This window comes from Bos javanicus, chromosome 11 (assembly GCF_032452875.1).
Source record: "Bos javanicus breed banteng chromosome 11, ARS-OSU_banteng_1.0, whole genome shotgun sequence".
Lineage (NCBI taxonomy): Eukaryota > Metazoa > Chordata > Mammalia > Artiodactyla > Bovidae > Bos > Bos javanicus.
The window spans coordinates 106,242,309-106,269,160 of NC_083878.1; the positions used below are offsets into that span (position 1 = coordinate 106,242,309).

At 62.5% G+C, this 26,852-nt stretch overlaps 2 protein-coding genes across 4 annotated transcripts in view; one reads left to right on the top strand and one right to left on the bottom strand.

The window, feature by feature from the left end:
* The window catches only part of EXD3 (exonuclease 3'-5' domain containing 3), a 78,122-nt gene that overhangs the window by 43,886 nt on the left and 7,384 nt on the right, over nt 1-26,852 (bottom strand). Inside the window, exons 3-7 of one of the 3 annotated variants that reach the window (XM_061434297.1) lie at nt 16,915-16,986; nt 11,484-11,548; nt 6,716-6,889; nt 6,227-6,394; nt 1,253-1,306 (exon numbers count right to left, since the gene is read on the bottom strand). In XM_061434297.1, coding sequence (XP_061290281.1) covers nt 1,253-1,306; nt 6,227-6,394; nt 6,716-6,889; nt 11,484-11,548; nt 16,915-16,966 — 513 coding nt within the window. In that variant the 5' untranslated portion in view covers nt 16,967-16,986. Of the gene's footprint in view, nt 1-1,252; nt 1,307-6,226; nt 6,395-6,715; nt 6,890-11,483; nt 11,549-16,914; nt 16,990-26,852 lie in introns of those variants that run through there. The other 2 variants (XM_061434298.1, XM_061434299.1) reach the window with 2 other exon arrangements.
* On the top strand, nt 10,071-21,766 carry LOC133257842 (uncharacterized). The gene is made up of 2 exons (XM_061434321.1): nt 10,071-13,292; nt 17,444-21,766. The coding sequence occupies exon 2, from the start codon at nt 20,220-20,222 to the stop codon at nt 21,255-21,257; it is 1,038 nt and encodes a 345-aa protein (XP_061290305.1). The 5' UTR covers nt 10,071-13,292; nt 17,444-20,219; the 3' UTR covers nt 21,258-21,766.

The window sequence follows — 26,852 nt, forward strand, 5'->3', positions numbered from 1 at the left end:
CTCTGCAGCCAAGACCCAGACTCACTTCCAGCCCAGCACAGGGAGTGGCCAGGGCGTCAGTGCCAAAGGGCCCAGAGGCCAGTCTGTGCAACTCGCCTCCCTGGGAGAGCTCAGGGGCCCAGCCGCGTGTTTCAAGGCCTCGTGAAGGCCCACCCCCTGCTCCTAGCTGTGCCCCATGCCCGGGCCCCTGCACACACACACACACACATCCATGTGTGTACACACACATCCATGTGTATTCACACACCCCAGTGCACGCACACACATACACATACATCCATGTGTATACACACCCTCCCCAGTACGCATGCACACACCCCCATCCATGTGCGCACACAGACATCCATGTGCATAGATACCAATGCACAGACATCCATGCTCAAATGCACACCCATGTACACACACAGATTCATGTGTGTACACACACACCCATGCTCACACACATATGCACACACAGGCCCTGCTGCTCCTTAGGCCATCCCTGGGGGCCTCTGTGGTCACCCTCATCTCTACCATGAAGGATTAGAGGCTCAAACAGGCCTGGGGGCTCCTGGGGGGGCCCTGCTGTCCCCGAGCCGGTGGGTGGGCTGTGGGCTGGGGAGGAGGAGCAGGGTGGACATCAACCACCAACCGCGGCCCTGGTGGCCCAGAAATGCCTGTCGTGCTGAGATGGCACCGGCACATGGCCTGGTGCACGCTCGCAAGACCCCCTAAGCTGCCCAAGCCCCTGGGAGGCCCCAAGGGAGCACCTGGCCATGGTATTGGACCTTGGGAGATACTGGCCACTCCCATTGAAAGAACCAGATCTCAAAAGGTCCCCTCCCAGTGGCCCCACAGAAGTCTCCTCACCTGCCCTCCCCTCCCCCATGTGGTCACATAGGCCAAGCTGTCTGGAGACCAGACGGGACGTGGACCCATCTGCCAGGCCAGGGCTCCAGGTGCACGGTCCTCATGGGAGCTCCCACTCCTGAGAACCCTTCAGGCCACCCCAGAGCAGGAGACGGTGTGGTATGCCCCCAGTGACTGGCCACTTTGTGAGCATGCTATACCAGCGCCCGCTGACAGCTCACAGGCACTCATGGGCCCCTCCCTGCCTTCCTCACATAATCAGGTGGTCACATGTGACTCCTGCCCTCCAGCACCTGAGCTCCACCTGTGTGAACAAAGCCCACAGCTCAGTGGTGGGGACCCTCCCTAAACCATGCTTCTGGGGGCCTGGACACGATCTGATCTACGTGAGAAAGACTCTCACCTTCTCAACGTCGAGATCTGCCTGCAGCTGCAGCTTCGTGCCTAGCACGATGGCCTGGGAAACACAGAGGGCCTGGATTATACGGGGCCCAGGGGACAAGCAGTGCTTCTGCGCAGAGGAGTGTGCACAGGAGGCTCCCGCCCTTCCCCACAGCCCCCAGTCGCCTCCGGTCACTGGAGGGACAGCCACCGGGCCTGTGCAGTTCCAGCCACGTGGCCTCAGGTGGAGGGGCCTGGCACCAGGAAGCGTCCCAATCCACAAGCCCCTGTGCCAAGCCAGGCTCCATGTGTGCTGTGGGGTGGCTGGAACAACCCCTGTGTCCCCCCTCACCCAGCTAGGGTTCAACATAGATGGGGCCTCGAGGTGCTTGCTGGGCAGGGGGCCTGGGTCAGGGGTTGCTGATGAGAGGGTGGAGGATGGAGGGAGGAGCAGGGCCCCCATCACCCACCCATGGAGCCTGATGGGGTGTGGACTGCTCTCCCCACTGCTCCTGGGAGCTCTCCCAACTCCCTAGGCCCAGGAGCGTGCCGGGCACCCCCGGGGAGGGCCGGTGGGGCTCTGTGTGCTCTGGACGCCTGAGGGATGGCAGCCCTGACCTGCGGGGCTCCTCCGGACCCAGTCTGAGCGCTTTCCACAAGCCACAGCGTGCGCCCCAAAGCGACTCAGAGTCTGTTGGATGGAGCGCGCTGACCCCAGGTCCAGGGCGGCAGGCCGGGCGGTCGGTGCCTCGGGGGCATGCAGAGAGCTGCCCTGGGATCCATAGAACAAGAGGCACTGAAGCCACGGACTCACAGGCAGCCCCTCGGTTGGGGCAGGGTGCGCGCTGCACGGTCGGCCCTGTCCTGGGCGCGCGACCCTCCCCGGACTCGGCAAACACTGGGCAGCCCTGAGCGCCCGCACGTAGCGCAGGCCGCGCTGCTATTAATAATTTCCATACATCGCGCTCCCATTATGAGCAAAAATAACTGGCCAGGCGGCCCGGCCCCGCCTCCCGCAACTCACAGAAAGGCCCAAAATAGCGGCCTGGGAAAGGCAGCTCCGGCGGAGGCAGGGATCACGGGGCGGGGGCGCGGGGCTGGGGGGCCTCTCCCTGCGCGGCGCTGACCCAGCGCCCCGCGGCCTGGCCGGAGTCCAGGAACTCAGTCTGGGCCAGGCCCCGGGGGGCCCAGGGCCAGGGGAGAGGGGTGCAGGGCTTGGGGGAGGGGAAAGGCGAAATGGGGGAGGTGGGAGGCCAGGGAAGGGGACGCAGGCCTGGGGGCGGGCCCAGGTGGGGGAGCGGGGGCGGGGCTGGGGGCGGGGCCAGGTGCCTGCGGGTGGGCTCCTTCCTCAGGCGTCCCTGCAGCCTCACCGGATGCTCTGACCTCTTTTGGGGAGGAGACCCTCAGGAAGTTGAAGGGGCTCTGCAACCCGCCCAGGAAGGCCGGAGTGCACACGCTGGGCACCCCACGTTCAGACCCCAGGCCGTTAGAGCCCGGCCACCAGCGTCCCGGCTTCCAGGCTCCCGCAGGGCCAGCATCTGAACCGGGGCTCAGTCAGGCCAGGCGGCGGTTGGAGAAGGGCCGTGGGTGGGAGGACTGGGGCCTGGGAGCCTCCCGCGCTCCAGGCCAGGCCCCAGGCAGTGGCCCGGGAGAGGACAGCAGAGGCAGCAAAGGGAGCCCCTGACTCCTCACCACTCTCCCGGGCGGCTGGCCTCCATCACCCAAGGGTCCGGCTCCTCAGCAGGCTACCCCCCATCCAAGAACTCCTCTGAGCCCCAGAGCCGGCCTCAGACTGGAGGGGCAGCCTGGGGTGGTGGCCAGGGTCTTGGTCCGGTGGGGGCAAGGGCAGGCCAGGCACTGCCCCTCAGAGCAGCGGGAGGGCAACCTGCAGAGCCCGCCCACCCCAGGCCCTTCTCTGTCGGCCACACCCCCTTTCCCTCCCTCTTTTCTCTCCTGCCACCCTTCTCCCCTCCCTCCCCCTCCCAGGAGACAGGAAGGCCCAGGGGCCCACTGGGCCGACCTGGCCTGGGTGGCTCACACACTGGCCTGCAGTCAGGGCCCTGGTACAAGGTGCCCACCGGCAGGGCAGAGTGTGGGGGCCATGGAGCGGGGCAGGCAGTGCTCAGAGTCTGGTGGCACCCACCCAGGTGTGTGGTCAGGCCTGCCTGTGAGGGGTGCACACCCCTGGGCACAGGATGATGCCCCCAGAGGGTCTGGGTGCCCTTCTCTTCTGCCTGCTTCCTCCACGGCAGCCAGCCCCTGACCAGGCCCGCCAGAGCTCTCTGTGCACCCAGGCTGCCCTCTTTCGGCCAGGCGGCCTGCGTGGACATGAGGGTGTGGCTGGAGCACAGGGGCTGGAAGGCCATGGACTCCCCCAGGGACTGGCTGAGAAGGGTCCTCTCTGCCCCCCCGCCCTGGGGGGGGGTCTGTGGCCTGGAGGCTGTGGGGGGCACAGGACGAAGAGGGGGCCGTGTGGCCTTATACAGACACGGGAGAGTGCCCTGATGGCACTGCCCAGCCACCATGGTCACTGGGGGGAGGGCTGGCAGCAGAACCATCTCCTCCAGGAAGCCCCACCTTGGTTCTCTTGGGCCAGGCTGCTCATGGCTCACCTGTCACACAGGCCCTGAGGGTGGGGGAATCGCCTGCTGACCCAGGGGCCTGGGACTTGCCCCAGACCAGGCTGGGCAGCCACAGTGGGAGGAGGGTAGGGGACGAGACCAGGGCTGGGCCACCCGGCACCTTGCTGGCATCGCTGACCTCTGCCCAGGAAGCCAAGAGCTGGCTGCTGAGAAGAGGGCTGCCCTGGGCGGGGTCAGGGTGGGGCACTGGGAACCAGCTCAGGCCCCAGAGCTGCAGCTTTGCTGAAAAGTAACTAAGACCAGAGGGGCTGGGGCAGTGACAGCGGGAAGGGCAGGCATGCCGGACCCTGATGGGCCAGCAGAGGCCGGGGGAGGTGCCCAGACCCGGGTCCCAGACTCCAGGACCGACCTGCCTCCCACCTCCACTGCTTGCCATGGGCTTTCCGCCAAGGGACCTTTTCTTTTTTCTTTCTTTTCTTTTTTTTAAAGCAAAGCTATCTTTTTACCTTGATAAGCTGTTTAAAAAACGTAAATAAAATAACTCAGCAGACAAAAGCGGGCATTCACGCGGCCAGAGCCCGCCGCCGCCCTCGACATGAAATATCGCAGCACATGAAGCCGTGAGTCCCCGCTAATCCGAGCGGACAGGCCTGAAGGCGGCCCCTCGGCGGCGCGGCGCGGGCACTGGAGCGTGCACCGCCTGCCGGGCCGGCCCGCTCGGGACAATGGCCTTTCTCCGCACGAGGGGCCTGCGCCGGACAAGAGCGCTCTTTGTGTGCCAGCCCTGCCTCGGAGCGCGAGGGAGGCGCATTCAGCCGCCCAGACGCTCTTTGAAAGGCCGGAGTGTAACAGGAGACGCGACACACCAGCCTGCCTCTTCCCCCGCGGCCCGGCCGCCAGGCCGGCCCCGCACCGCCGCGTTGTGCCCGCGCGTCCTCCGCCCGCCGCGCGCCTCCATTCCAAGGAGCCTCCCCGTCGGGGATGGGGGCGCGGGGTGGGCCTGGGACCGCCTGGGCGCCGGCAGCACCGTCCCCCGGTGTGTGGGGTCGTCTCTGGGCCCCACGAGGCAGCGGCGGAGGCGAGCCCTGAGCGGGCTCTGGACTCCTGGACGCTGGACTCATCTCCCGGGGAGACGGCCCCTCTGAGCCAGCGCCCGCACCTCAGGTGCAGCAGCCGCTTGGATCTCAGCCAGGCGCCCGGCCCCCCGCCCCGCGCCGCTCATCCCGCCGCCGCCCCGCCCACCAACCCCGCGGAGAGTCACCGCCAGAGCACCCGCGGGGCCCCGGGACACCGAGAGCACACCTCAGGGCTCCCTCTTCATCTCGGAACCTTCTGGGTTAAGTGAGAACCAGCTCTGCTCACAGAGGAATCAGCAAAAGCACCGAGCTTCCAAAAGCCGCCCCCTAGTCCTCCCAGAGGCCTCTGCTACTAAGCCCCCACCCCCGCCCCGCCCGCAGCCAGTCCTACCTCCTACAGGGGACCGAAGCCCCCGCCCTCAGTCCCCCAGCCACGCGCATCGCGCACTGGGAGCTCCGGCCCGATGGACACGCTGAGGGTCTGGGCCCACACTGGCATGACACCCCACACCCGATCCTCTGAAAAGGACACGTGTTGTGCCAGGGCTGGTCGCCGGCGGGGTTGGGGAGCTGGGGCTGGCAGGATGGTAAAAGCGGGGATCTGGCAGGGCCCGAGGGAGTCTGTCCCTCACAGGGTCCCCACCACTCCCCCGACCCAGTCCAGAGTGGCCCAGCAAACAGGCACGGGTGGACCCCACCCAGAGTGCAGGCCCCAGCTCCAAGGCAGACACCCTATAGACACCTGCACACCGAGGCCCAGAAGCAAAGTGGCCAGTCCTCCAGCCCATCGTGGCCGCGGCCGTGGCTGTAGGGAGGGCCTGTCCTCAAGCAGAGAGGCCTCAGCTCCTGCCCGCGGGCTCCCTGCCTCCAGGCTGTGCCAACAGGGGCCGGGTGAGCAGGAGTAAGTCTGGGCAGGGGCAGGAGCAGGAGGAGAGAGCAGGCCCAGGGTCTGGCCTGGGCCCCGGGGTGGCCTGGGTGGGCAGAGGCTGTGGTGAGCTTCTCCCATCCCCGCCCCCTGCCCCTGCCCATACCTGGGAAGGAAGGACCCTGGCAGGTACTGTAGACCAGGCAGGATGTGGGGGGCTGTGCCCAGACCTCTCAGATGGTCAGTGTGAGGGGCGCCCAGTACCCTCACGCCAGGCATGAACCTGGGCTGATCCCGGGGTGGCTGGTCCCTCGCACCCCAGACCTGCAGCCCCTACACAGCCCCCATGGTGGAGGGGACACTTTCAGAGTGGGCGTCTTGCACCCAGCCTGGCTCTCACCCCGCCCACTGACCCACGTGGAGGCCCGGCCCGTGGAAGAGAGGCCCAGAGCCACAGGGAAGGGCTCGCTCACCTCTTTGAACTTGCCCTCCTGGTGCAGCCGGTGAATGTGAGCCAGCACGGGGCTCCGGTCTGCGTCCTGCAGCTGGAAGATGCTGACCAGCGGCTCCACAAGGCTGGGGGGGCCCTCGGTGAGCAGCCGGACCGCACGGGCCTGCAGCGGCTTCAGTGCTCGGCCGCCCTGGAAGCCCCAGACCCAACCTCAATTGGAGGCGGCAGCTGTGGCTGGGGTCTTGAGGCCTGGGTGGGCCTGGTGCGGGGCAGCCAGTGCCTGCAGCCTCAGGCTGGTGGGTGGACGTTGCGGGTGGGCAGGGGCACAGACAAGGGAGTCGAGGCTGCCTGGCACATGCCTGTCAGAGGCCCAGAGCCCCATCCACCATTGCTGACCCCCGGTGGGCTGCCGGAGCAGGGTCAGGTGGGTGTGGGGCCCCGTGTGGAGGGCTGGACGGGGTGAGAAGGGGTGCGACTTGGAAACAGGCCATGGGCCGAGGGTGGGGCTCACCTGGGCGGGCCCCGGGTGTGGCTGTGCCTGTAGCCAGCGCTCCAGCTCGCGGGCCACCCAGGCCTCCAGCGAGGGGTCCCGTCCCCCACAGCCCCGACTGGCATCCAGCATGTCCAGGAGAGTGGTGAGCGGGTTGTCCAGGGCAGCGAACCATTTCCAGGCTTCCTCCCGGAGCTGTGGAGACGCAAGGCCCCACTGTGGTGAGTCCTCACCGCCAGCCCTCCCACCAGAACGGAGCTGCCCCGCCTTCCCTGCCAGCTGCCCCGGGACTGGGCACAGGGGCCGGCCAGGCGGATGGTCCCGCAAAGGCCAGGCTTGATCCCCGGGCCAGAAGCTGGGTGGCAGCCCTCTGCACCCTGACCGCCCGCGTGGCATGCATGGGATGTGGCAGTGGGCCCAACAAACGACAGGAAACAGAAAAAAGGAAGAAAAACCCAAACTGAAAAGTGCCTTTTGTTTGCTTTTCTAGAGACACGTGAGAGCTGAGCGACCAGAACAAGAGCAGGTGTGTCTCCACCACCACGTCCAGGGGACAGCGAGCGTCACGGTGTCCTTCATGTGACCAGCGGGGCCCTGGGCACGACCAGCCCCTCACCTCCAGCCCCACAGAGGGTGTGCAGGCAGCCATGGGCCAGGGCAGGGGCTGGAGGAAGAGAATCCCCACTCAAGGCCCCAAAGAAGAAAGGCTTTTCCCAGGAGGCCCCTGTCCTGGGACTGGGGTGTCATGGCGCTGAGTGCGGAGCGTTGCCATGGGGAAGGCTGCCTCGAGGACCCTGTGAGCCCGCGGAGCCCCCCTCCCGGACACGGGCAGAGCGAAGGCCAGCTCTTCCCTCTGAAGTGTCCGGTCTCCCCTGGACGGACTCTCCCGTGCCGACTCACAGAGGCCTGGGAAGGGCACGGGAGGTGGCGTGTCCTCCGGAGGTCAGGCCCTGCTCCCTGGCCAGCCCGGGGCTCTGCCCTCGACAGCTGGGGTCAGCTTGCTCACCCTCCCCCAAAAAGCCCTGCAGAGCAGCGGCTTCCAGGGCCCCCGTCCTGCTGCTGCTAGACATGGGGCCCTCGACCTAAAGCACTCAGAGAAGGGGTCTGGGAAGAGACACTGCTTCACACCCGAAACGGAAACGGCCGGGCACCTTCCCCAAGACCACTAAGGAGCGGGCAGTCCCCCCCCAAACTTCCCCGAGACCCCTGAGGAGTGGGCAGTCCCCCCACCTTCCCTGAGACGCCGGAGGAGCAGGCAGTCCCCCCGCACCTTCTCTGAGACCCCTGAGGAGCGGGCAGACCCCCACACCTTCCCCAAGACCCCTGAGGACCGGGCAGACCCCCACACCTTCCCCAAGACCCCCGAGGAGCGGGCAGACCCCCACACCTTCCCTGAGACCCCTAAGGAGCGGGCAGTCCCCCCCCACCTTCTCCAAGACCCCCAAGGAGTGGGCAGTCCCCCCCACCTTCCCTGAGACCATCATGGACATGGCTGTCACCCGGCCAGGTGCCGAGACAGGAGCTGCGCCCTGGGGGTCTGCAGGCCCAGCTGAGCCCTGGGGGGGTCTGCAGGTCCGGCTCCCGCGGTGCAATCATGAACGCCCGGATCTGCTCTGGTGTGGCCCAGAGAGCACAGACCTCCCTGAAGCCCCTTGAGCTCCCCAGGGCCCTGCTGACAAAGGGCCGCATCTCAGTTCCCCCACCACGTGACTGAGCAGCGGAGACGTGGTCATCAGCGAGGCCAGGGGCCCCGCTGCCTTCTGACAGTCTCACCTGGGCCCAGCTGCCCTCTGACGCTCTCACCTGGGCCCCTTTGCCCTCTGACGCTCTGACCTGGGAAAGCGTTCTTTCAGCCCAAGGCCCCTGGCGTCACCCGCTTCCTGTCTGTGTGAGCCTTTCCCTCACAAACACCTCTGCTGTGCTCAGCCCAGGGCTCAGGGCCCACCGTCGGGTGGCAGGTCTCAGCAGGGACATGGCCGTGGCCCCCAGGCGGGCTCCCAGGATGCTCCTGGAGCGACATCCACTCACGTCTTTGTGACTTTAAACCACTGTTCTCTGGCCACTCAGCAGGGCTCTCGAGAACGAAACACGGACTCTCCCTCGAGCATCAAGTGAATGCTCTGTCTGTAAAGACCCCAGGAAGGGACAGGTCTGCGGGGCACCAGGCACAGTGAGCACAGGGCAGACCCCAGCCTGCCTTGGGTACTGACACACAGGGCAGGGGCCCCCAGGGTGTTTGCACCTGTGCTCAGGGGGTCCGACTTGGGGACGCCTCTGGGCCTGGCCCTCGGCCACCAGAAAGGAGAGCTGCACTGAGATGAGCTCCCGTGAAAACCGCTGGACTCACGAGGAGCACCCACGGGGCGAGACGACCACCGCGGGGCGATCAAAGCTCCAAGAGCAAATGACGACAAGCTACCAGCTTGGGAATGAAGACAGAAAACAAACACGTCTGAAACTATGAGAGAGAAGAGCAATCAGCCCTAAGTGAAGGATAAGACACAGTGGCCCTAACCTGAGGCTGCGGCCCTCGGGGGATCGCACACACCGGGCCCGGCGTCCCCAGCCATGTGGCCCCGTGACCCGGGCTCACGAATGGCCCCTCGCCCTGCTCCCGGGCGTGCTGGGCGCAGCGTCCACGCCGACGGCCGGCCCTTCAGGCCCGGCGCTGAGGCTCCCGCTGACCCCTCCCTCCCTCCTTCCCGCCTTCTGGCCCCCCTCCCCTTCCTGACCCCCACCCAGCTGGGACCTGGGCACAGCCCCTCCTTCCTACCCACATTCAGGAGTGAAGGCACGGCCCCCCGACTGCAGTGGGCTTGGGCCGGAGCCCAGAGAGCCTGTTAGCACAGTCGGGTTCCTCCCCGTGGGGCTGGGGTGCGCCCAGGAGTGAGTGTTCCCCGTAGTCTCCAGGGTGCAGGCCTGGCCCCATGTGGGGAGCGCCGCCCTCGCCTGCCTGTCCCCACCCCGGTTCCCCCCTGGGGGGCTCTTAGGCCCCCCGCCTGGCCCCCTCCCGCCCTTTGCCTGTTCCTCTAGCGCCGGCCGATCCCCTCTGAAAGGCTAGACCACAGACCCTGCTGGGTCCCAGTTCTTTCCCCACAGGGCAAAGCTCCCAGGAGTCCTGCAGGGTCAGCCCTGCGACCCCATCGCATCCTGAGGCCCCTGCCCTGGGCTGCGCTGGCCTCCAGGGCCCCCTGCTCGTCTGAACCCCCTGCGGCTCAGCGTCCCCCACTCCCTCCCAGCCCAGCCCAGGCATCCGTCCCATCCCTCGAGGCCCTGCAGGGACCCCACCCCCGCCTTGCTGCTGGGCCTCAGGCCTCACGCATGTCTCACAACACTGGGCAGTGTGCGCTGGCCGTGAGCAGGGGCCCAGGACGTGCGTGCTCTCCTGGTGGGACACCAGTCATGAACAGGGGACTCGGAGCAGTTACACAGACGACCACAGAACAAGCCCGGCCCCCACAGAAGCCAGAGCACAGACCAGGTGCCTTCCCAGCCAGGAACGCGGGCTGACGGATATCAACACACGGCCCCGCGTCTCTCTGGAAATGAAGAACACGCTGGTCAAGGAGACACAGTGAAAATCAGACAGCAGGAAGGATGACGGAAGCCCAGACATCAAACGAAGACAACAGGCTCACGCGGAGGTGGGGAGGGAGAGGCGGCATGGGCGACAGTCGCCTGGGCCCACTGCTTGAGGTCAGTCCTGGAGAGGGGCGGGGGCAGGGGCCGTGCCACCCTCGGGGTCGGGTCACAGAACCGGAGCGGCCTGGGCCCAAGCCGTGCTGACGCACAGGAAGCGGGCACTCCCCTGGGAAACAGGTCCGGAAGTGGAAACTCTGCCTGAGTCGCCCCAGGGAGACCTGGGTTTCACTGCACGTTCCCAGCCCCTGGCCCAGTCCAGGCGGAGCCCTAGAGCACCCGGCCTCAGGGAACAGACAGGCGGCTCCCCCAAGCTGCTTCAGCTCCACCCACAGGAAACGCAATCTCCCCCCACAACAGGCAGGCGTGTCTCGGCGGCGGGAAGGCCTCACAGCCCCGCGGCCCAGCTTCCTGAGTCGCCCTCAAAGCCACAGGCACGGAATCGGGAAATCAAGAAACTTCTGGCTTTTGCAGAAGCACTGTATTTCTCCAGCTAACAACCGGAGCCGGCTGTTCACAGGCCCGTGCGGGTCGGGGGAGGCGGCAGGCAGATACCTGCCAGAGGCCACGCAGCTTGGCCCGCAGGGGCTTGTCCAGACAGAAGGCCCTGTGCCCTGGGAAGCCCCGTGAACCTCTCAGGCTCACAGGCAGGCCTCCCCTGAAGGCCCGTGGCCTTCCTGGAGCTCACCAGCCCTGGGGTCCTGGGGGCAGGGGCGGTGGGGGTAGGGAGGCCAGGCTGGCCCAAGAGGATGGGCACCCCCCAGCCACACGTGGCTCCCGCGCCCCCAGGGACCAGGGCAGCCTCAGTCCTTGGGGCCTCGAGGGAGCTCGGTGCAGGGAGGAGCGGCCGAGAGCCAGTATGGGTGCCACCTGGGCTGAGGCAGAGCTGCCGTCCTGCAGGGCCTCCGTGGGACCCGGTGTGCGGGGCCCAGAGCCGCGGAAGGCCCTGGCTGCCTGCCGGCCAGACCACACACACGGCTGTCCTCTGAGCCTTCGGGCAGAGGAGGCAAAGCACGAGGCCCGCCAGGTGCCCCCTGCTGCCTGCAGGCTGGTGGTGGGTACTGCCTTCTCCTGCTCCGTGCGTCCAACAGGCCTTGTCTCCCGGCCCCAACCCCACGTGACCCCCAGAACATTCGATGAGGCAGCTCACCTGTCGCAGCTCCCGAATAGACCACAGCGTCTGCAGGGTCTGCAGGAACAGGCGCGGGTCCTGGCCTGGGGGGACAGGGAAGGGCTGTGGAGAGGCTGCGTGTGGCGGGGAGCATGGCCCTGCGGCCTCTCCCTAGGGCTGGCCTGCTCCCCAGGCAGGGGGGCTTCCCACAGTGCCCGCTGGGGGGCTTCCAGCTCAGCTCAGGGAGCCCGGACTCGCGTTCCCACTGCAGTGGGCCCCTGGTCTGTGTGAGCAGGCAGGCTTGCGGTACTGACCCGGCTGGGGGGCGACCCCCATCCATGGCCCACTGTCTGGCCTCTGACCCCTGCCGAGGCCCAACGTAGTCCCGGCCTCTGCATCCCCATCTTCCCTCTGCCCTGTCCTGCCCCTGGCGAATCCCACCCAGGCCCGAGGCCCAAAGCCTCTCCACCCCCTGCTGCAGAGCGGGGCGTGGGGTCCCAGAGTGGGCGCCTGCTCAGCCCAATGCGGCCCGGGGCGGCAGGGGTCCAGGTCACTCTCAAGCTGGAAGAGTCGGTGCCCTCAGGCCAGGTCCCAGGTTAGGGCCAAGAAGGGCCGGCTGTCCGGGAAAGGTCACCGCTGCCTACTCTGGGCTTGGGAAAAGAAGCCGCTTCTGAGGCCAGGGCCTGGGGACCAGCTCTGAGCTGCCCGTGGCCACCAGCGCCCCCTGGCTGCCTGCCTGCTGGGCCTCTCCCTCACCCTCTGCCCTGCCAGCAGGGCTCCTGCTCCCCATGCCCTCCCCCTCACCGCAGCCCCCCAGCCTCCACAGCACCTCCCCGCCAACCCACCCCACCTCCACCCCCCTGCCCCAGCCTGAGCCTGCGGCCCCAGCGCATCTTGCGTTGCAAGTTCTGCTGCACAGGTGTGGGGCTGTCACCTGGCCAGCCCCCCGAGAAGCTGCAGACCTGGTTCTTTCCCATCAGGGGCCATCGCCCAGAGCCCAGGGAGGGTGGACATGAGACCCGCCAACGGGGACGGTGCTCCTGGGGTGCCCCCGCCCCAGTCCAGGTGGGAGGACCATCTGGCCCTTAGCCAGGATCTCGGGGTCAGACTCCGGACCGTCGGTCCACACCTGGGGAAGCAGGAGCCCAGGTGGCCGCACCTGCAAGGCCACTCGAGAGTCAAGGGGCAAAGGGCAGCAGCTGCTCTTCAGGGAGCTGGACGGACGGATGGAAAGACAGGAGACCCAAGCCACAGGCCCCGAGGACGCAGCCTCGCAAAGAAGACGGGGACCGTGGGGAACCCCAGAGGCCACAGGAGGGTCTGTCCCAGAAGGCAAGGCCGGCTGATCACGGAAGGCGCGTCTGCCCTGCTCACTCTGCAGTACAGGAGGAAAGCCACCCGACCCTCTCCCCAGACGCACAGTGTCCCGTGTAACTGCGATAACTTGTGAGGACTAGTTCTAGTTACAATTGAAGACACAACCCAGCAAACTAGGAAGAGAAGGAACGTCCTCATGCAGATTAAAGGTGTCTATAAAAACCCTCAGCAGACAGAGGCCTCAGTGATGAAAACGTCTCCCTGAAACGGAGACACTAGGAGGAGCCCGCTGTCCGCTTGACACAGTGTGGGGTGATGCCAGTGCAGACAGACAGAAGGAAAGTGTAAGGCCAAGAACTCAGAGGAAAATTAAACATCGGCACTCGGATAAATACACTCTGCTCCCTTCAGACAATGGACTGTCTGAAGCAGGAAGGGATGAGCTATCAAGCTGTGAGAAGACACGGAGGAAACTTGCATACAAGCTACTGAGAGACGCCTCTATACACAGGATGATCCTAACTCTATGAGGTGCTCCACCTGATGGGGGGACTGTGTGTGAGGGGGGACTGTGTGTGGACTGTGTGTGACGGGGGACTGTGTGTGACGGGGGTGGATAGTGTCTGATGAGGGGACTGTGTGTGATGGGGGACTGTGTGTGATGGGGGGACTGTGTGTGATGGGGGGACTGTCTAACGGGGGGACTGTTTCTGATGGGGAGGACTGTGTCTGACGGGGGTACTGTGTGTGATGGGGGGACTGTGTGTGATGGGGAGGACTGTGTCTGATGGGGAGGACTGTGTCTGATGGGGGTACTGTGTCTGACGGGGGTACTGTGTGTGATGGGGGGACTGTTTCTGATGGGGAGGACTGTGTCTGATGGGGGTACTGTGTCTGACGGGGGTACTGTGTGTGATGGGGGGACTGTGTGTGATGGGGAGGACTGTGTCTGATGGGGGTACTGTGTCTGACGGGGGTACTGTGTCTGATGGGGGTACTGTGTGTGACGGGGGACTGTGTGTGACGGGGGGACTGTGTGTGATGGGGGGACTGTGTGTGATGGGGGGACTGTGTGTGACGGGGGGACTGTGTGTGATGGGGGGACTGTGTGTGATGGGGGGACTGTGTGTGATGGGGAGGACTGTGTCTGACGGGGGTACTGTGTCTGACGGGGGTACTGTGTGTGATGGGGGGACTGTGTGTGATGGGGAGGACTGTGTGTGATGGGGGGACTGTGTGTGATGGGGGGACTGTGTGTGATGGGGGGACTGTGTGTGATGGGGGCCTGTTTCTGATGGGAATGTTTCTGATGGGGAGGACTGTGTCTGATGGGGGGACTGTGTGTGACGGGGGGACTGTGTGTGAGGGGGGGACTGTTTTTGATGGGGAGGACTGTGTGTGATGGGGTTACTATGTGTGACGGGGGTACTGTGTGTGACGGGGGGACTGTGTGTGATGGGGAGGACTGTGTCTGATGGGGGTACTGTGTCTGACGGGGGTACTGTGTGTGATGGGGGGACTGTGTGTGATGGGGAGGACTGTGTCTGATGGGGGTACTGTGTGTGATGGGGAGGACTGTGTCTGATGGGGGTACTGTGTCTGACGGGGGTACTGTGTGTGATGGGGAGGACTGTGTCTGATGGGGGTACTGTGTCTGACGGGGGTACTGTGTCTGATGGGGGGACTGTGTGACGGGGGACTGTGTGTGACGGGGGGACTGTGTGTGACGGGGGGACTGTGTGTGACGGGGGGACTGTGTGTGATGGGGGGGCTGTGTGTGATGGGGGGACTGTGTGTGACGGGGGACTGTGTGTGACGGGGGGACTGTGTGTGACGGGGGGACTGTGTGTGATGGGGGGACTGTCTGACGGGGGGACTGTTTCTGATGGGGAGGACTGTGTCTGATGGGGGTACTGTGTCTGACGGGGGTACTCTGTGTGATGGGGGGACTGTGTGTGATGGGGAGGACTGTGTGTGATGGGGGGACTGTGTGTGATGGGGGACTGTGTGTGATGGGGGCATGTTTCTGATGGGGAGGACTGTGTCTGATGGGGGGACTGTGTGTGACGGGGGGACTGTTTTTGATGGGGAGGACTGTGTGTGATGGGGTTACTGTGTCTGATGGGGGTACTGTGTGTGACTGGGGGACTGTGTGTGATGGGGAGGACTGTGTCTGATGGGGGTACTGTGTCTGACGGGGGTACTGTGTGTGATGGGGGGACTGTGTGTGATGGGGAGGACTGTGTCTGATGGGGGTACTGTGTGTGATGGGGGGACTGTGTGTGACGGGGGACTGTGTGTGATGGGGGCCTGTTTCTGATGGGAATGTTTCTGATGGGGAGGACTGTGTCTGATGGGGGGACTGTGTGTGACGGGGGGACTGTGTGTGACGGGGGGACTGTTTTTGATGGGGAGGACTGTGTGTGATGGGGTTACTGTGTCTGATGGGGGTACTGTGTGTGACGGGGGGACTGTGTGTGATGGGGAGGACTGTGTCTGATGGGGGTACTGTGTCTGACGGGGGTACTGTGTGTGATGGGGGGACTGTGTGTGATGGGGAGGACTGTGTCTGATGGGGGTACTGTGTGTGATGGGGGGACTGTGTGTGATGGGGGACTGTGTGTGATGGGGGCCTGTTTCTGATGGGAATGTTTCTGATGGGGAGGACTGTGTCTGATGGGGGGACTGTATGTGACGGGGGGACTGTTTTTGATGGGGAGGACTGTGTGTGATGGGGTTACTGTGTGTGACGGGGGTACTGTGTGTGACGGGGGGACTGTGTGTGATGGGGAGGACTGTGTCTGATGGGGGTACTGTGTCTGACGGGGGTACTGTGTCTGACGGGGGGACTGTGTGTGACGGGGGTACTGTGTGTGACGGGGGGACTGTGTGTGATGAGGGGACTGTCTGACGGGGGGACTGTTTCTGATGGGGGGACTGTGTCTGACGGGGGGACTGTGTCTGATGGGGGGACTGTGTCTTACCGCTTTTTCCAGTAGGGTGGGCTTTAAGGCCCAAAGACTTCACATAATGGGGGCCTCTGGGAAAAGCGTGGTGTTCGTGTTGAGGACGCCTGGGCAGCAGGGCAGCCCTTTTTTTAGGTTTAGTGTTTAGGCACCTGCTGTCGCCCCCTTGGAGAGTCTGTTGGAGCAGGATGTATACCTCAGAGGACCCTAAGGAGATGCCCGGGGCCCTGGGTGTGTGGGCACAGAGGCTGGACCAGAGCTCCGTCCACATCACCTGCCAAAGGCGCTGCACTTTTGCTCACATGTTGGAGGCTCCCCCTCCCATAGTGTGCCCACTCAGGGACCCAGCCCAGCATGGAGACAGCCCCTCAGGATGCTCAGGGTAGCAGGAAGGGGACCACTCTCCAACTGGACACAGGGTCTTGGCCTGGGAGGAGCCCCTGCCTTTCCAGCCTCGGTCTCCTCTCCGTGTCACCATCTGTCTTTCTGGGGGGGGACTTCATATCAGACTTCACATGGCCCTGCGTCTGCCCCAACCACATCACCAAACACAGCAGACGCGCAGAAAGCAAGCCCTGCTGAGCCCGCAGACACTGCCCGAGAGGAGTTCGGGGTTTCTGGAGGAGAATCCAGGGCTGAGAGCCTGGGGTCTCTTGGGGCTGGGGGCCACGTGGGGGCCAGTGTGGGTGCTCCTGCTCTTCAGACACCTGTCGGTCCCCCTGCTTCTGCCTTCTCCGCCGGATGGATGAGATGCCTTGTGTCCATATTTGGTGTGGGGCACAGTGAAGGCTCCAGAGAAATCCACCTGCCCCTGCGCACCCAGCTCCACCCACACGTGGGCTCCGTCCTCCTCCCAGAAGTTTATGTCCAGTCACGGCTGACCTTCAGTGTTAGTCATCAGGCAAGCGGCCAGCAGGCAGGCCTCCATGGGACAACGGGCTCACGTTTCCCACGCAACGGGAGGTGAGCCCACGGCCCCTGGGGCAGGAGGCCATGGCAGCAGCCAGCGGCCTGCCCCCGCCCATACCTGACGCCGCTCTCCGTGCCCCAGGCCCGCACCACCCCAATGCCTCCCACCCGGTGCCCCTGCCCCGTGCACGGACCCCACACACCCATCCCCGGCCCACCCTGCACTTCCCAGCTGGACCTGGGGCCGTGAGGGGCACACGCTGACCCACGGGACTCACCACCAGCGGGGTCACCGGCAGCAGGCTTTTCTTCTGGGTCTCCAGGGTCCATTCTCAGGGAAGATGCAGGAGCTGCTGGAGACCAGTGGAGACAGTCAGGCTGCAGGCTCCACACACAAGGGAGAGACCCTGAAGGGCAGCCACGCAGGGCCCACTTCTGTGGTTGGGAGGCAAGGTCTCGGGCGGCCGCAGCTTCCCTACTGGAGTCTGCCCCACGGGCGCAGCCAGCTCTGGGTCATCCAGGCTGACAGCAAAGCACTGCCGTTCCCAGGTGGCCAACAGGCTCCTGACAACATGCATTTTGCTTTTCCACATTTAGGGAAACGGGCCAGTTTGTCCTCATTTGCAGTGTGGTCTGTATCACGAGACTGTCGCAGCGCCTCTGTTTAGACCCGGGTCCTGACACAGGCCTGGATCAAGGGGTCCCCCATCTGCCCCTGTGTCGTCTGCTCCCCAACCCACTCCGCCGCCCCACAGGCCACCACTCCCACAAGCTTTGTACGTTTACTGGCAAACTTCTCTCTAACAGGCTGATACAGCTGTTTGCTGACTCTCCAGTCTTACACTGACTGACCAAGCTCAAGGTGAGAACCCACCCCCAGCCCACGAGCCTGGAAACAGCTCTCTGAGGGTTTCCACTGAGTCTTCATGGGAGCCACAGGCAGAGCCCGGCTGAGCTGGCGTGAACTCCAGGTGCTTCTCTGCCTTGTCCATTTGCTCCAGACTTGTGTCAGGCCGGAGCAACTCCTGCTGCAAACAGTGTCCACTGGACACGTTTTAGGCCAGCTTCTGGACGAGAGGCCATGTACAAATGTGGTTCCTGCCATCGAGCGATGCCCAGGGTTGGGGAGGGATGGGCCAGTTCCCAGCTAGTGGCAGTAGCCCAGCTAAGACCACTGACCTGGAGCCTGGCGAGCAGAGCCTCCCACTGAGTAGAGGAGTCTGCAGCCCAGGCACCAGCTGGAGGGGCTGTTGGGGCCAGAAGTGCAGGTGAGAATGCAGGACCCCCAGAGCTCCCAGAGGCAGCTGTCCCTGGGCCGAGAGTTCGTCAGAGACACGAGTGGTCAAGCGATGCTGCTCACTCAGGGACCCATCCCAGTGACCACAGCGAGTGAGACCCACTGTAGACCCGTGCTGCCAACCCAACCGTGTAACCAGGCCCCTAAGCCCCAGCAAGTCCACGGGACACTTTGTAGGCTGAACCTCTCCAAGATAAAGATCTACCCGAACACAGGTCCATCTAGTCAAAGCTATGGTTTTTCCAGTAGTCATGCACAGATGTGAGTTGGACCATAAAGAAAGCTGAGCACCGAAGAATTGATGCTTTTGAACCGTGGCTTTGGAGAAGACTCTTGAGAGTCTCTTCGACTGCAAGGAGATTCTACCAGTCCATCCTAAAGGAGATCAGTCCTGACTATTCATTGGAAGGACTGATGCTGAAGCTGAAACTCCAATACTTTGGCCACCTGATGCAAAGAGCTGACTCATTGGAAAAGACCCTGATGCTGGGGAAGATTGAAGGCAGGAGGAGAAGGGGAGGACAGAGGATGAGATGGTCGGATGGCATCACTGACTCGATGGACAAGAGTCTGAGCAAGGTGCAGGAGTTGGTGATGGAGAGAGAGCCCTGGTGTGCTGCAGTCCATGGGGTCACAGAGTCAAACACGGCTGAGTGAGTGAACTGAACTGACTGAATGCAATGCCAAGTTATGCCCCCCTCACCAGCTCAAGGTAATCAGAAACTGCCTGCTCACTGGAACAACACTCAGCATTCTTCAGATGAAGGTAACAGAATAGAGTCCCTGCAGCATATCATTCACGATGTTCAGAGGTAATATAAAAATCACAAAGGAAAGTGCGACCTGTAGGTAAGGGGGAAGAATACAGAAAAGCACTTGACAGAAAGCAAGCTGAAGGCGGCTCAGAGGTTGGATTTAGCAAAGACTGTAACACAACTATCATAAGTGTGTTAAAAAGACGAATGAAAATCATGCTCAGAAAGTTACAGGATAATACGATCTTCATGAAACAGAGAGGCAGAAATGGAAATCACATGAACCTACATAGAAGAACGGGAGCCCCTGACGGCTCAGCAGTAAAGAATCCACCTGCCAATGCAGGAGATGTGAGTTCCGTCCCTGGATCAGGAAGATCCCTAGAAAAGAAAACGGCAACCCACTCTAGCATTCTTGCCTGGGAAATCCCATGGACAGAGGAGCGGAGCGGGCTACGGCCCACGGGGCTGCAAGTGAGCTGGACTGAACCACGACAACAATAAAGAACTAGATGGCAGTTCTGCAATAAAACACATACAAGTACGACTCAAACGGAAAACCCACTGACTGGGCTTGACAGTAGACTGGAGATGGCAGATTAAAGAGTCAGTGAATTTGAAGACAGATCAATGGAAATTAGGGCCTCCCTGGTGGCTCAGACGGTAAAGAATCCGCCTGCAATGCAGGAGACCTGGGTTTGATCCCTGGTCAGGAAGATCTCCTGCAGAAGGGAATGGCAACCCACTCCAGTATTCTTTCCTGGAGATTCCCATGGACAGAGGAGCCTGGTGGGCTACCGTTTATGGGGTTGCAAAGAGTCAGACACGACTTAGTAACTAAGCACGCAGTCAAAATTATCGTATCTAAAGAGGGCGGAAGAGTAAAGAAAAAAAAAGCGACACCACTTCTTCCCTGTTGGATTCCTTGCAAAGCCTTCACTAAGGGGACTGAGCACCACAACCCTCCCCAGGAAGTTCAGACAAGCTGGAGGAGGGCCGCCTGCTCCCAGGGGCAGCCCCTCCCGAGCTTCTGCCGAGCCTCTGCCACCCGTCTTGGTCTGGACGGCTGCTCTCCAGCCTGGCGCCTCCCGCCCCGCTTCTGCCCAGTGCGTCCTGCATCCCTGACCTCGAAGCCTCCATCTTCTGTCTCCTCCTGACTCCAGAGGAGCACATTCTCCACAAGCTTCCTGAGAATAACTGCAAGGGGGGGATGTGCCACTGCTCTCGGCTATCTGCAAGTGTCTTCACAGGCCCCTGGCCTGGCTAGAAGCCTGGCTGGGCCTGGCTGTGGGTGAGGAGCCATCCCCAGGAGTGATGGTGATGGTCCTTCCCGTGGTGCTGCGAGCTCTGAACCACCTGCCTCCTGACTGCAGCTGGGACTCTGCTCCCCTCCTGGGGCACCTCCCCTGCCAGACTGCAGGTGCCAGGAGGGACGGACGGGGCAAGGTCTGCTAGGCACCCCTGGACTCTCTGCTCTTGGGGTTACTCTGACTCGGACGCTGGGCTTCCTGGAAGAACCTCTAATTTTCTTATGTCTCCTCTTCTCTGCCTTTGGGGGAGATTTCTTGACTTTTATTTTGCCACTCTTTCGTTAATTACTCATTCCTACTACCAGAATTTTAATAACATCCACGAGTTCTGTCTCCCTTCACCCCCAAGGACCCGGTGGCTTCCGCATGCTTTGTTGGTCGGTATGGACGCCTCCCTCCCTTCACGGCCCCTTTCCTCAGGTCTGAGGGCTGCGGCCTACCCTGCAGGCCCTGGACAGCTGCTGGGCCGGGGGGGAAGGCACTCCTGGGAAGAGCCTCCCTGGGGGCACCGGTGCCTGGAGGAGCGGTCTGTCGGGAAGGAACCCTCCCTCCCCACCTGGGGTCTTGGGTGCCCAGCCCATGCAGATGTCCCCGAGGCCCTGTCTCCAGCTCCAGCCTCCCGGGCTCTGCAGTGGCTGCGCCAGCCCTCACTCGTGACAGGCCTCTCCCCCTGTCCTCAGCGTTTGCTTTCCTCCTGTCTACGGTCACCTGAATGGACCTGGAGTGAGGCAGGCAATCCAGCCTGTTTGCCCAGGAACCACTGGGAAAAACCCAGCTGCCCGCCCCTGCCTACCCCTTGCTGGGACCTAATCCCAGATGCCTTCTGCCCACCTCCCACCCCAAGTCTGGCCCAACCCTGGGAGGACTGCCACTCCCGGCGGCTGGGGTCTCTGATACAGCACCCTCTCTCTGGGGGGCCGGTTCTCCCACCTGCCACACCCTCAGGGCACCCATGGAGTGGGTGCAGGCAGGTGTTTGCACCAGGAGGGGGAGGGCAGTGTTGCGTGGCCAGGCAAGGCCAGAGCCGGGCTCTGGGCCCCTCTGCAGGCAGTGCCGTCCCGGGGTCCTGCCCACACTGGGGCCCGGCCAGGGCGCAACAGGACGAGCGCGTCCTGTGCGTGGGCAAGTGCCGCTCATACCCCTCGCCCTCCTGTCTGGCATGTCCACTGTCTGTCCGTCCCCTGGGGCCCCGGGGCAGCGCTGGGCACAAAGGCTGGTCCAGCTCCATGGCCCGCTGTGCCTCTGTGACCCCACTGTGACCCCACCAACTCTGCGACCTGTCTGGCCTGAGGTGGGGGGTGACCCTGGGGCCAGCCAGAGGGTCCCGAACAGGAGGGGCTGGAGACGGTGCAGGGCCCCTCCCTAGGAGCCCAGCCTGGCTCCTCCTCACGTCACCCCCATCAGCCAGGCCCCACCCAGGGCCCTGGGCTGAGTGCGCGTCTGGCCAGGCAGGCTCCATGTGGTCAACACTGTCGCTGGCTGTTCCTGGAGCCCCTGACCCTGCACAGCACACAGCCACGGCCACCCACCGACCCAGCCAATGAGCCCTGAGGCAGCGAACTCCTGGTGGGGCTGGGGTTGGGACCCATGCGCGGCTGAGAGCAATCAGCTGCTTTTAGGAAACTCCAAACAGGCCTCCTCTCCTGGCCTCCAGTCCGCTGCAGGCAGGGCCCATGGTTGCCGTGGGGTCTTCTGAGAGGGTCTCCAGCCCATAGCTCCCTCCGTCCCAGCACAGTCCAGCCCCCAGGCCACTCCACCCTTGTGTGACCCCAGGGACATTTCCTCTGTGAAAAGATGGAGGCTTTATTTTAGTAGTAAAGACCACCAGCATGAAAAAATCTGATAGAGAGAGGAGCCTGGCAAGCTACAGTCCAAAGGGTTACAGTCGGACACAAGTGAACACGCACACGGAGGGAACACGTGTAAAGACGAGCAGCAGCGAAGGCCCGTCTGCCCAACCCCCGCCCTCCAGGGGAACCTGGGCCCAGCAGGGCCCCACGCCTCATGCTCTTTCCATGTGAGCCAGTCAGGGTTTGTCCAAGCACAAGGCCTCGATGGCCTTCTTTCCACTGCAGGCATCCACTTTGCTGGTCAGATATGCAGATGATACCACTGTAACGGCAGAAGGTGAAGAGGAACTAAAGAGCCTTGATGAAAGTGAAAGAGGAGAGTGAAAAACCTGGCTTAAAACTCAACACTCAAAAAACTAAAATTACGGCATCCAGTTCCATCACTTCTTGGCAAATAGGTGGGGAAAAAATGAAAACAGTGAGAGACTTTATTTTCTTGGGCTCCAAAATCACTGCGGATGGTGGCTGCAGCCATGGAATTAAAAGATGCTTGCTCTTTGGAAGAGAAGCTATGACCAACCTAGACAGCGTATTAAAAAGCAGAGACTTTACTTTGCCGACAAAGGTCCATCTAGTCAAAGCTATGGTTTTTCCAGTAGTCACGTACAGACATGAGAGTTGGACCTAAAGAAGGCTGAGCAATGAAGAACTGAATGTTTTCAAATTGTGGTGCTAGAGAAGACCCTTGAGAGTCCCACTGGACTGCAAGGAGATGAAACCGATAAACCCTAAAGGAAATCAACCCTGAATATTCGTCGGAAGCACTGATGCTGAAGCTCCAATACTTTGGCCACCTGATGCGAAGAGGCACCTCATTAGACTCTAACGCTGGGAAAGACTGAGAGCGGAAGGTGGCTACAGGATGAGATGGTTGGATGGCATCATCGACTCAATGGACGTGAGTCTGAGCAAACCCTGGGAGATAGTGAAGGACAGGGAAGTGTGGCATGCTGCAGTCCATGGGGTCACAAAGAGTCAGACATGACTGAATGTCTGAATATCAACAACCAGGAAGGGGGCAGATGAACCAACGGCTCTGCTGTGGGAGGGTGTGTTTTCCAATCTTCTCAACTAGGGCTAACCTCTACAATTCCAAGGTTTTTCTGTGGGTATATTTCCACCTCCCTCTGCGGGGCCACTTTCCCACTTTCTTTCAGGGCATGGTGCCGCCTGGCCACGTGAGGCAGGCGATGGTCTCTGCTCTCAGGCCAGCCCCAGGTCAGGCGGACAGACCCAGACCTTCCTTGGCCAGCAGAGCTCAGCTCTGGTCTGTTCCCGAGCCCCAGAATCTGAAATCAGCAACTACGTGCTTCTGAGATTGAAAACAGCTGGCAGCTACCAAGTTCAAGTTCAGCCCGCTGCAGCCCTTATAAACTGACCTCATTTGAAAATGAAGCAGGCTGCAGTGGTGGTGCTGGGCTTGCAGCGCGCACCAGGCAAACAGGCCGTCCCGGGACGGGAGCCCTGGGCGCGCACCTCCTCTAGTTTTTGAACTTTCTCTAAATCAGTCACCAAATACAACTCATTCAGGGTTGTGATTCTGCTGAAAGGGGCTAGACTGAGCCACATCCCTGCAGGGAGGCCTGGCATGTGACCGGAGGTCCGCCTCAAAGATCCCCGCTCACCCCAAAGGCTCCTGCTTCTCAGCTCCGCCCCATACCTGGGCGGGGAACCCCTGTCAGACACCAAACCCACTGAGAAACGGACTCAGAGAGAAGCCCGGCCAGACTGCTTCCTCCTGAGAGGTGGCTGGATTATCTACCTGGGAGCCTCCCGGGAGCCAGCCCGTGCTGCCACAAATTCCAGGCGATCAGGGCCCCCAGCTGTGCCTCCATCCTCCTGCTTGGCACGCTGACCAGGCTGGCCCCCCAAGCAGACGCGTCCTGAACTCTGCCCTCAGTCAGGCCCGAGGAGACCCAGAGGAGGAAGAGGACACCAGCAGGCCCTAACCCTCGGGAAAGCTGCCACCTCCAGCGGAGCCCCCAGCCCCGTGTGAGGCAGAAGGGGGCTCAGAGCAGGTGCTCGTGGGCGTGTCCCTTCCTGACCCCGCCTCCCCCCCCGCCCCGCCCTTCAACCCCTCACATCCAAAGGAGGCCAGGTTGGGGTGCGTCCTTCGGGCCTGTCGTCCCCCTCAAAGCGGCTTTGTGAACGGGGTGTGCCCCAGCCTCGAAGCCTGAGACCCCATGGGAGCCCAGAGGACGTGTCCTGGCTCGGGGGGCACAGCGAGGAGTGGAGGGCCCAAGTTTCTGATCCCAAGCTGCCTTTCAAGCAGCCAGACAGCAGGGCTTTAGGGCCCCGCAGGAGTCACGCTGCTGCCCAGGTCCAGGCCTCTGTCCATCCCTCCATCCGCCGGCCCAGGAGAGCGCAGCAGGAGGCCTTCTCTCCGCACCGCGGGGAGTGACGGGGGTCAGCGCCGCACTCTGGCTGGGAGGCCAAGTCCCGCTCCCGTCGCTACTTCTCTGTTGTTTCCCACAAACACGGGGCGCTGGCTGCGTGTCCCCGCAGGCATTCCCTGCGCCTCCACAGCGGCCAGGGGGCACGCGGGCGTGGCAAGGGGGTTGCCGGGCCCAGGCTCCGGCTCCCCGGGAGGACCCGAGCAGGAGCTCGGCGGGGCGGGGCTCAGCGCGGGATCCGGGCGGCCCGAGGCCCCTCCTCGCCCGCAACCCGGCAGGCCGCCTAGTGCAGGAAACTGCCGGCTTCTCTACGTCGGCTGCGCTCGGGAATAGGAGCGCAGGGCGCACTAGGCGTACATAAAGTGTGTCATGAAAACTAGCTTGCCTCTTTCACAGAAAATTTAAAGGCACACCTGTGGCTCAGGTAATTCTGCTGGACACACTGCTCTGGAGAAACGCCGCTGACCAGGGAGGAGGGTGGCCCTGGCGGCCCGGCTGCCTCCCCACCGCGATACCGGGGCCTCGGCAGGACGGGCGGATGCCCGGCTCCTCAGCCACTGCTCCGCGTAACGGCCGCAGGAGTCACCCTGCTGTCCCCACTGCAGGACGCGGTCACCATGCCAGAGCCGTCCCGGACCCCTGAGACACAGGGGCGGAAGGCCGGGCCCCTGCGGATGGGGCCGCTCAGGCCTCTTCAGTGAAGCAACAGCACTGACGGGGACGCCCCTAAAACACAATTCAGCGTGTGTGCGTTCATCTCAGTGACGCTTTTAAAGCTTCATGGAGATGTAATCCACAGACCGTGGAACTGACTTCTTAAAGTGGACAACTCAGGGTCTCTAATATATTCAGGCATGGGCAACCATCACCCCTGACCCAGAGCCACCATTACCCGAAGATCACTGCCCCCGCCCCAGGCCTGGCAGCTCCACCTGGTCAGGACACCTTGTGAAAACAGAGCCATCCTTTCTCATCCAGCTCCGTACACTCAGCACAGGGCTTGTCCACACCGCGGGGCATCTGCTATGGACCCAGCCATGGCCCGTGTGGATGCCTGCCAGCCTCTCTGCAATGTGCCAGGCCAGACGCGGCTGGCATTCGACTCTGGGGAACCTGTGGGCGCCTCCAGGGCAGCAGCTACGGGAGACTCCCCTCGTAGGCGGGTCTTCACATAGCGTCCTCGCCAACACTGGGCGATACTGGGCAGTCCGTCTTTCTCACTCCCTCTTTCCCAGGGGCTTGATTCTTAACTTCTTGGTTTGACTTCAGGATTGTTCCTTTCTTTAAAAATCAGACTCATCAACTCTAAACACAGACAGTGACTTTCAGGGACACCGCGGTGGTGGTCTCTGGCCCCCTGGATCACCGCCCTGGCCTCCCACGGCGCAGCGCTTCCCCTGCAGCACACAGGAACCAGCCCTGGGAGTCTCGGCCACAAAGCTCTTCAGTACCCTTTCTCACTGGGTGCCAGGCGGCGGCAGGAGCAGGGGCAGAGGTCAGCGGTCAGCAGCCCCACCATCTGGGTGGAGGTTCCTGCTCCCTGCCTGTTCTGACTGAGGCTGGTCACAGCTTTTCTTCCAAGGAGCAAGCAAACCCCAGTCTCCTGCATTGCAGGCTGATTCTTTGCCACTGAGCCACCTGGGAAGCACCTTAAAAATTGCATTTTACATTGACTATTTAATGTCACGGGGACAAAGCCTCCCCATGTGGCACGAAGCTGTCACCAAAGCAGCTGCTGGGAATAAAGGGCCTCGGGCCCCGGCCCACTCGGCACTGGGGCCACCCACCGGCCCTCTGGGTCTTCTCTTTCACTCTCTGAATCTTCTAGATATTACACGATGAACACACTCCACCTCGTATTCATGAAAAAGTAATCAAACCACAAAGTTATTTTTGAAAGTTAAACTACGATGGACTCTTAGCTCTAGAGAGGAGTTGGGCACCCACCTGGGCGCCCAGGATTATGAGCTGCAAGGCGGGCCTCTCCTGTCGCCGCCTCTCCACGCTGCCAGGCACACCTGCCGTCTCGAGGGGCGGCTGGTGGTCCTGCCTCGGGGTGACCCAGGCTGCAGCCAGGGCTGGGGGCTGGGACCCCAGGCCCAGACAGCGAGCATTTCTGAGCCCGGCTGGTCTTCGCCCACCACCTACTCCAACCCCCCTCCCCCAGGCCTGTTCTGACAGGAGGCCCTGATTTCTGAGGAGGTTCCCATGTTTATTACTGTAACGTCAGGGTTCGGTGTATATGCCGTTTACGTGTGTGGCTCTCACCTTTCGTGAGTGTTCAAAATTTTTTTCACTTTCATTTTCCCTTAATTACTCTTAGCAAAAGGTTGTATCATTGGTCTTTTCAAAGAACTAGTTTTGGGGGACTTCCCTGGTGGCCCAGTGATTAGGACTTGGTGCTGTCACTGCCGTGGCCTGGGTTCGATCCCTGGTTGGGAAACTAAGATCTCTCAAGCTCTACCAGTTCAGTTCAGTCACTCAGTCATGTCTGACTCTTTGTGACCCCATGGACTGCAGCACGCCAGACTCCCCTGTCCATCACCAACTCCCGGAGTTTACTCAAACTCACATCCATCGAGTCGGTGATGCCATCCAACCATCTCATCCT

Coding starts and splice junctions, on each gene's coding strand:
- LOC133257842 (XM_061434321.1), top strand. CDS start 20,220: ATGTCTCCTCTTCTCTGCCTTTGGGGGAGATTTCTTGACTTTTATTTT.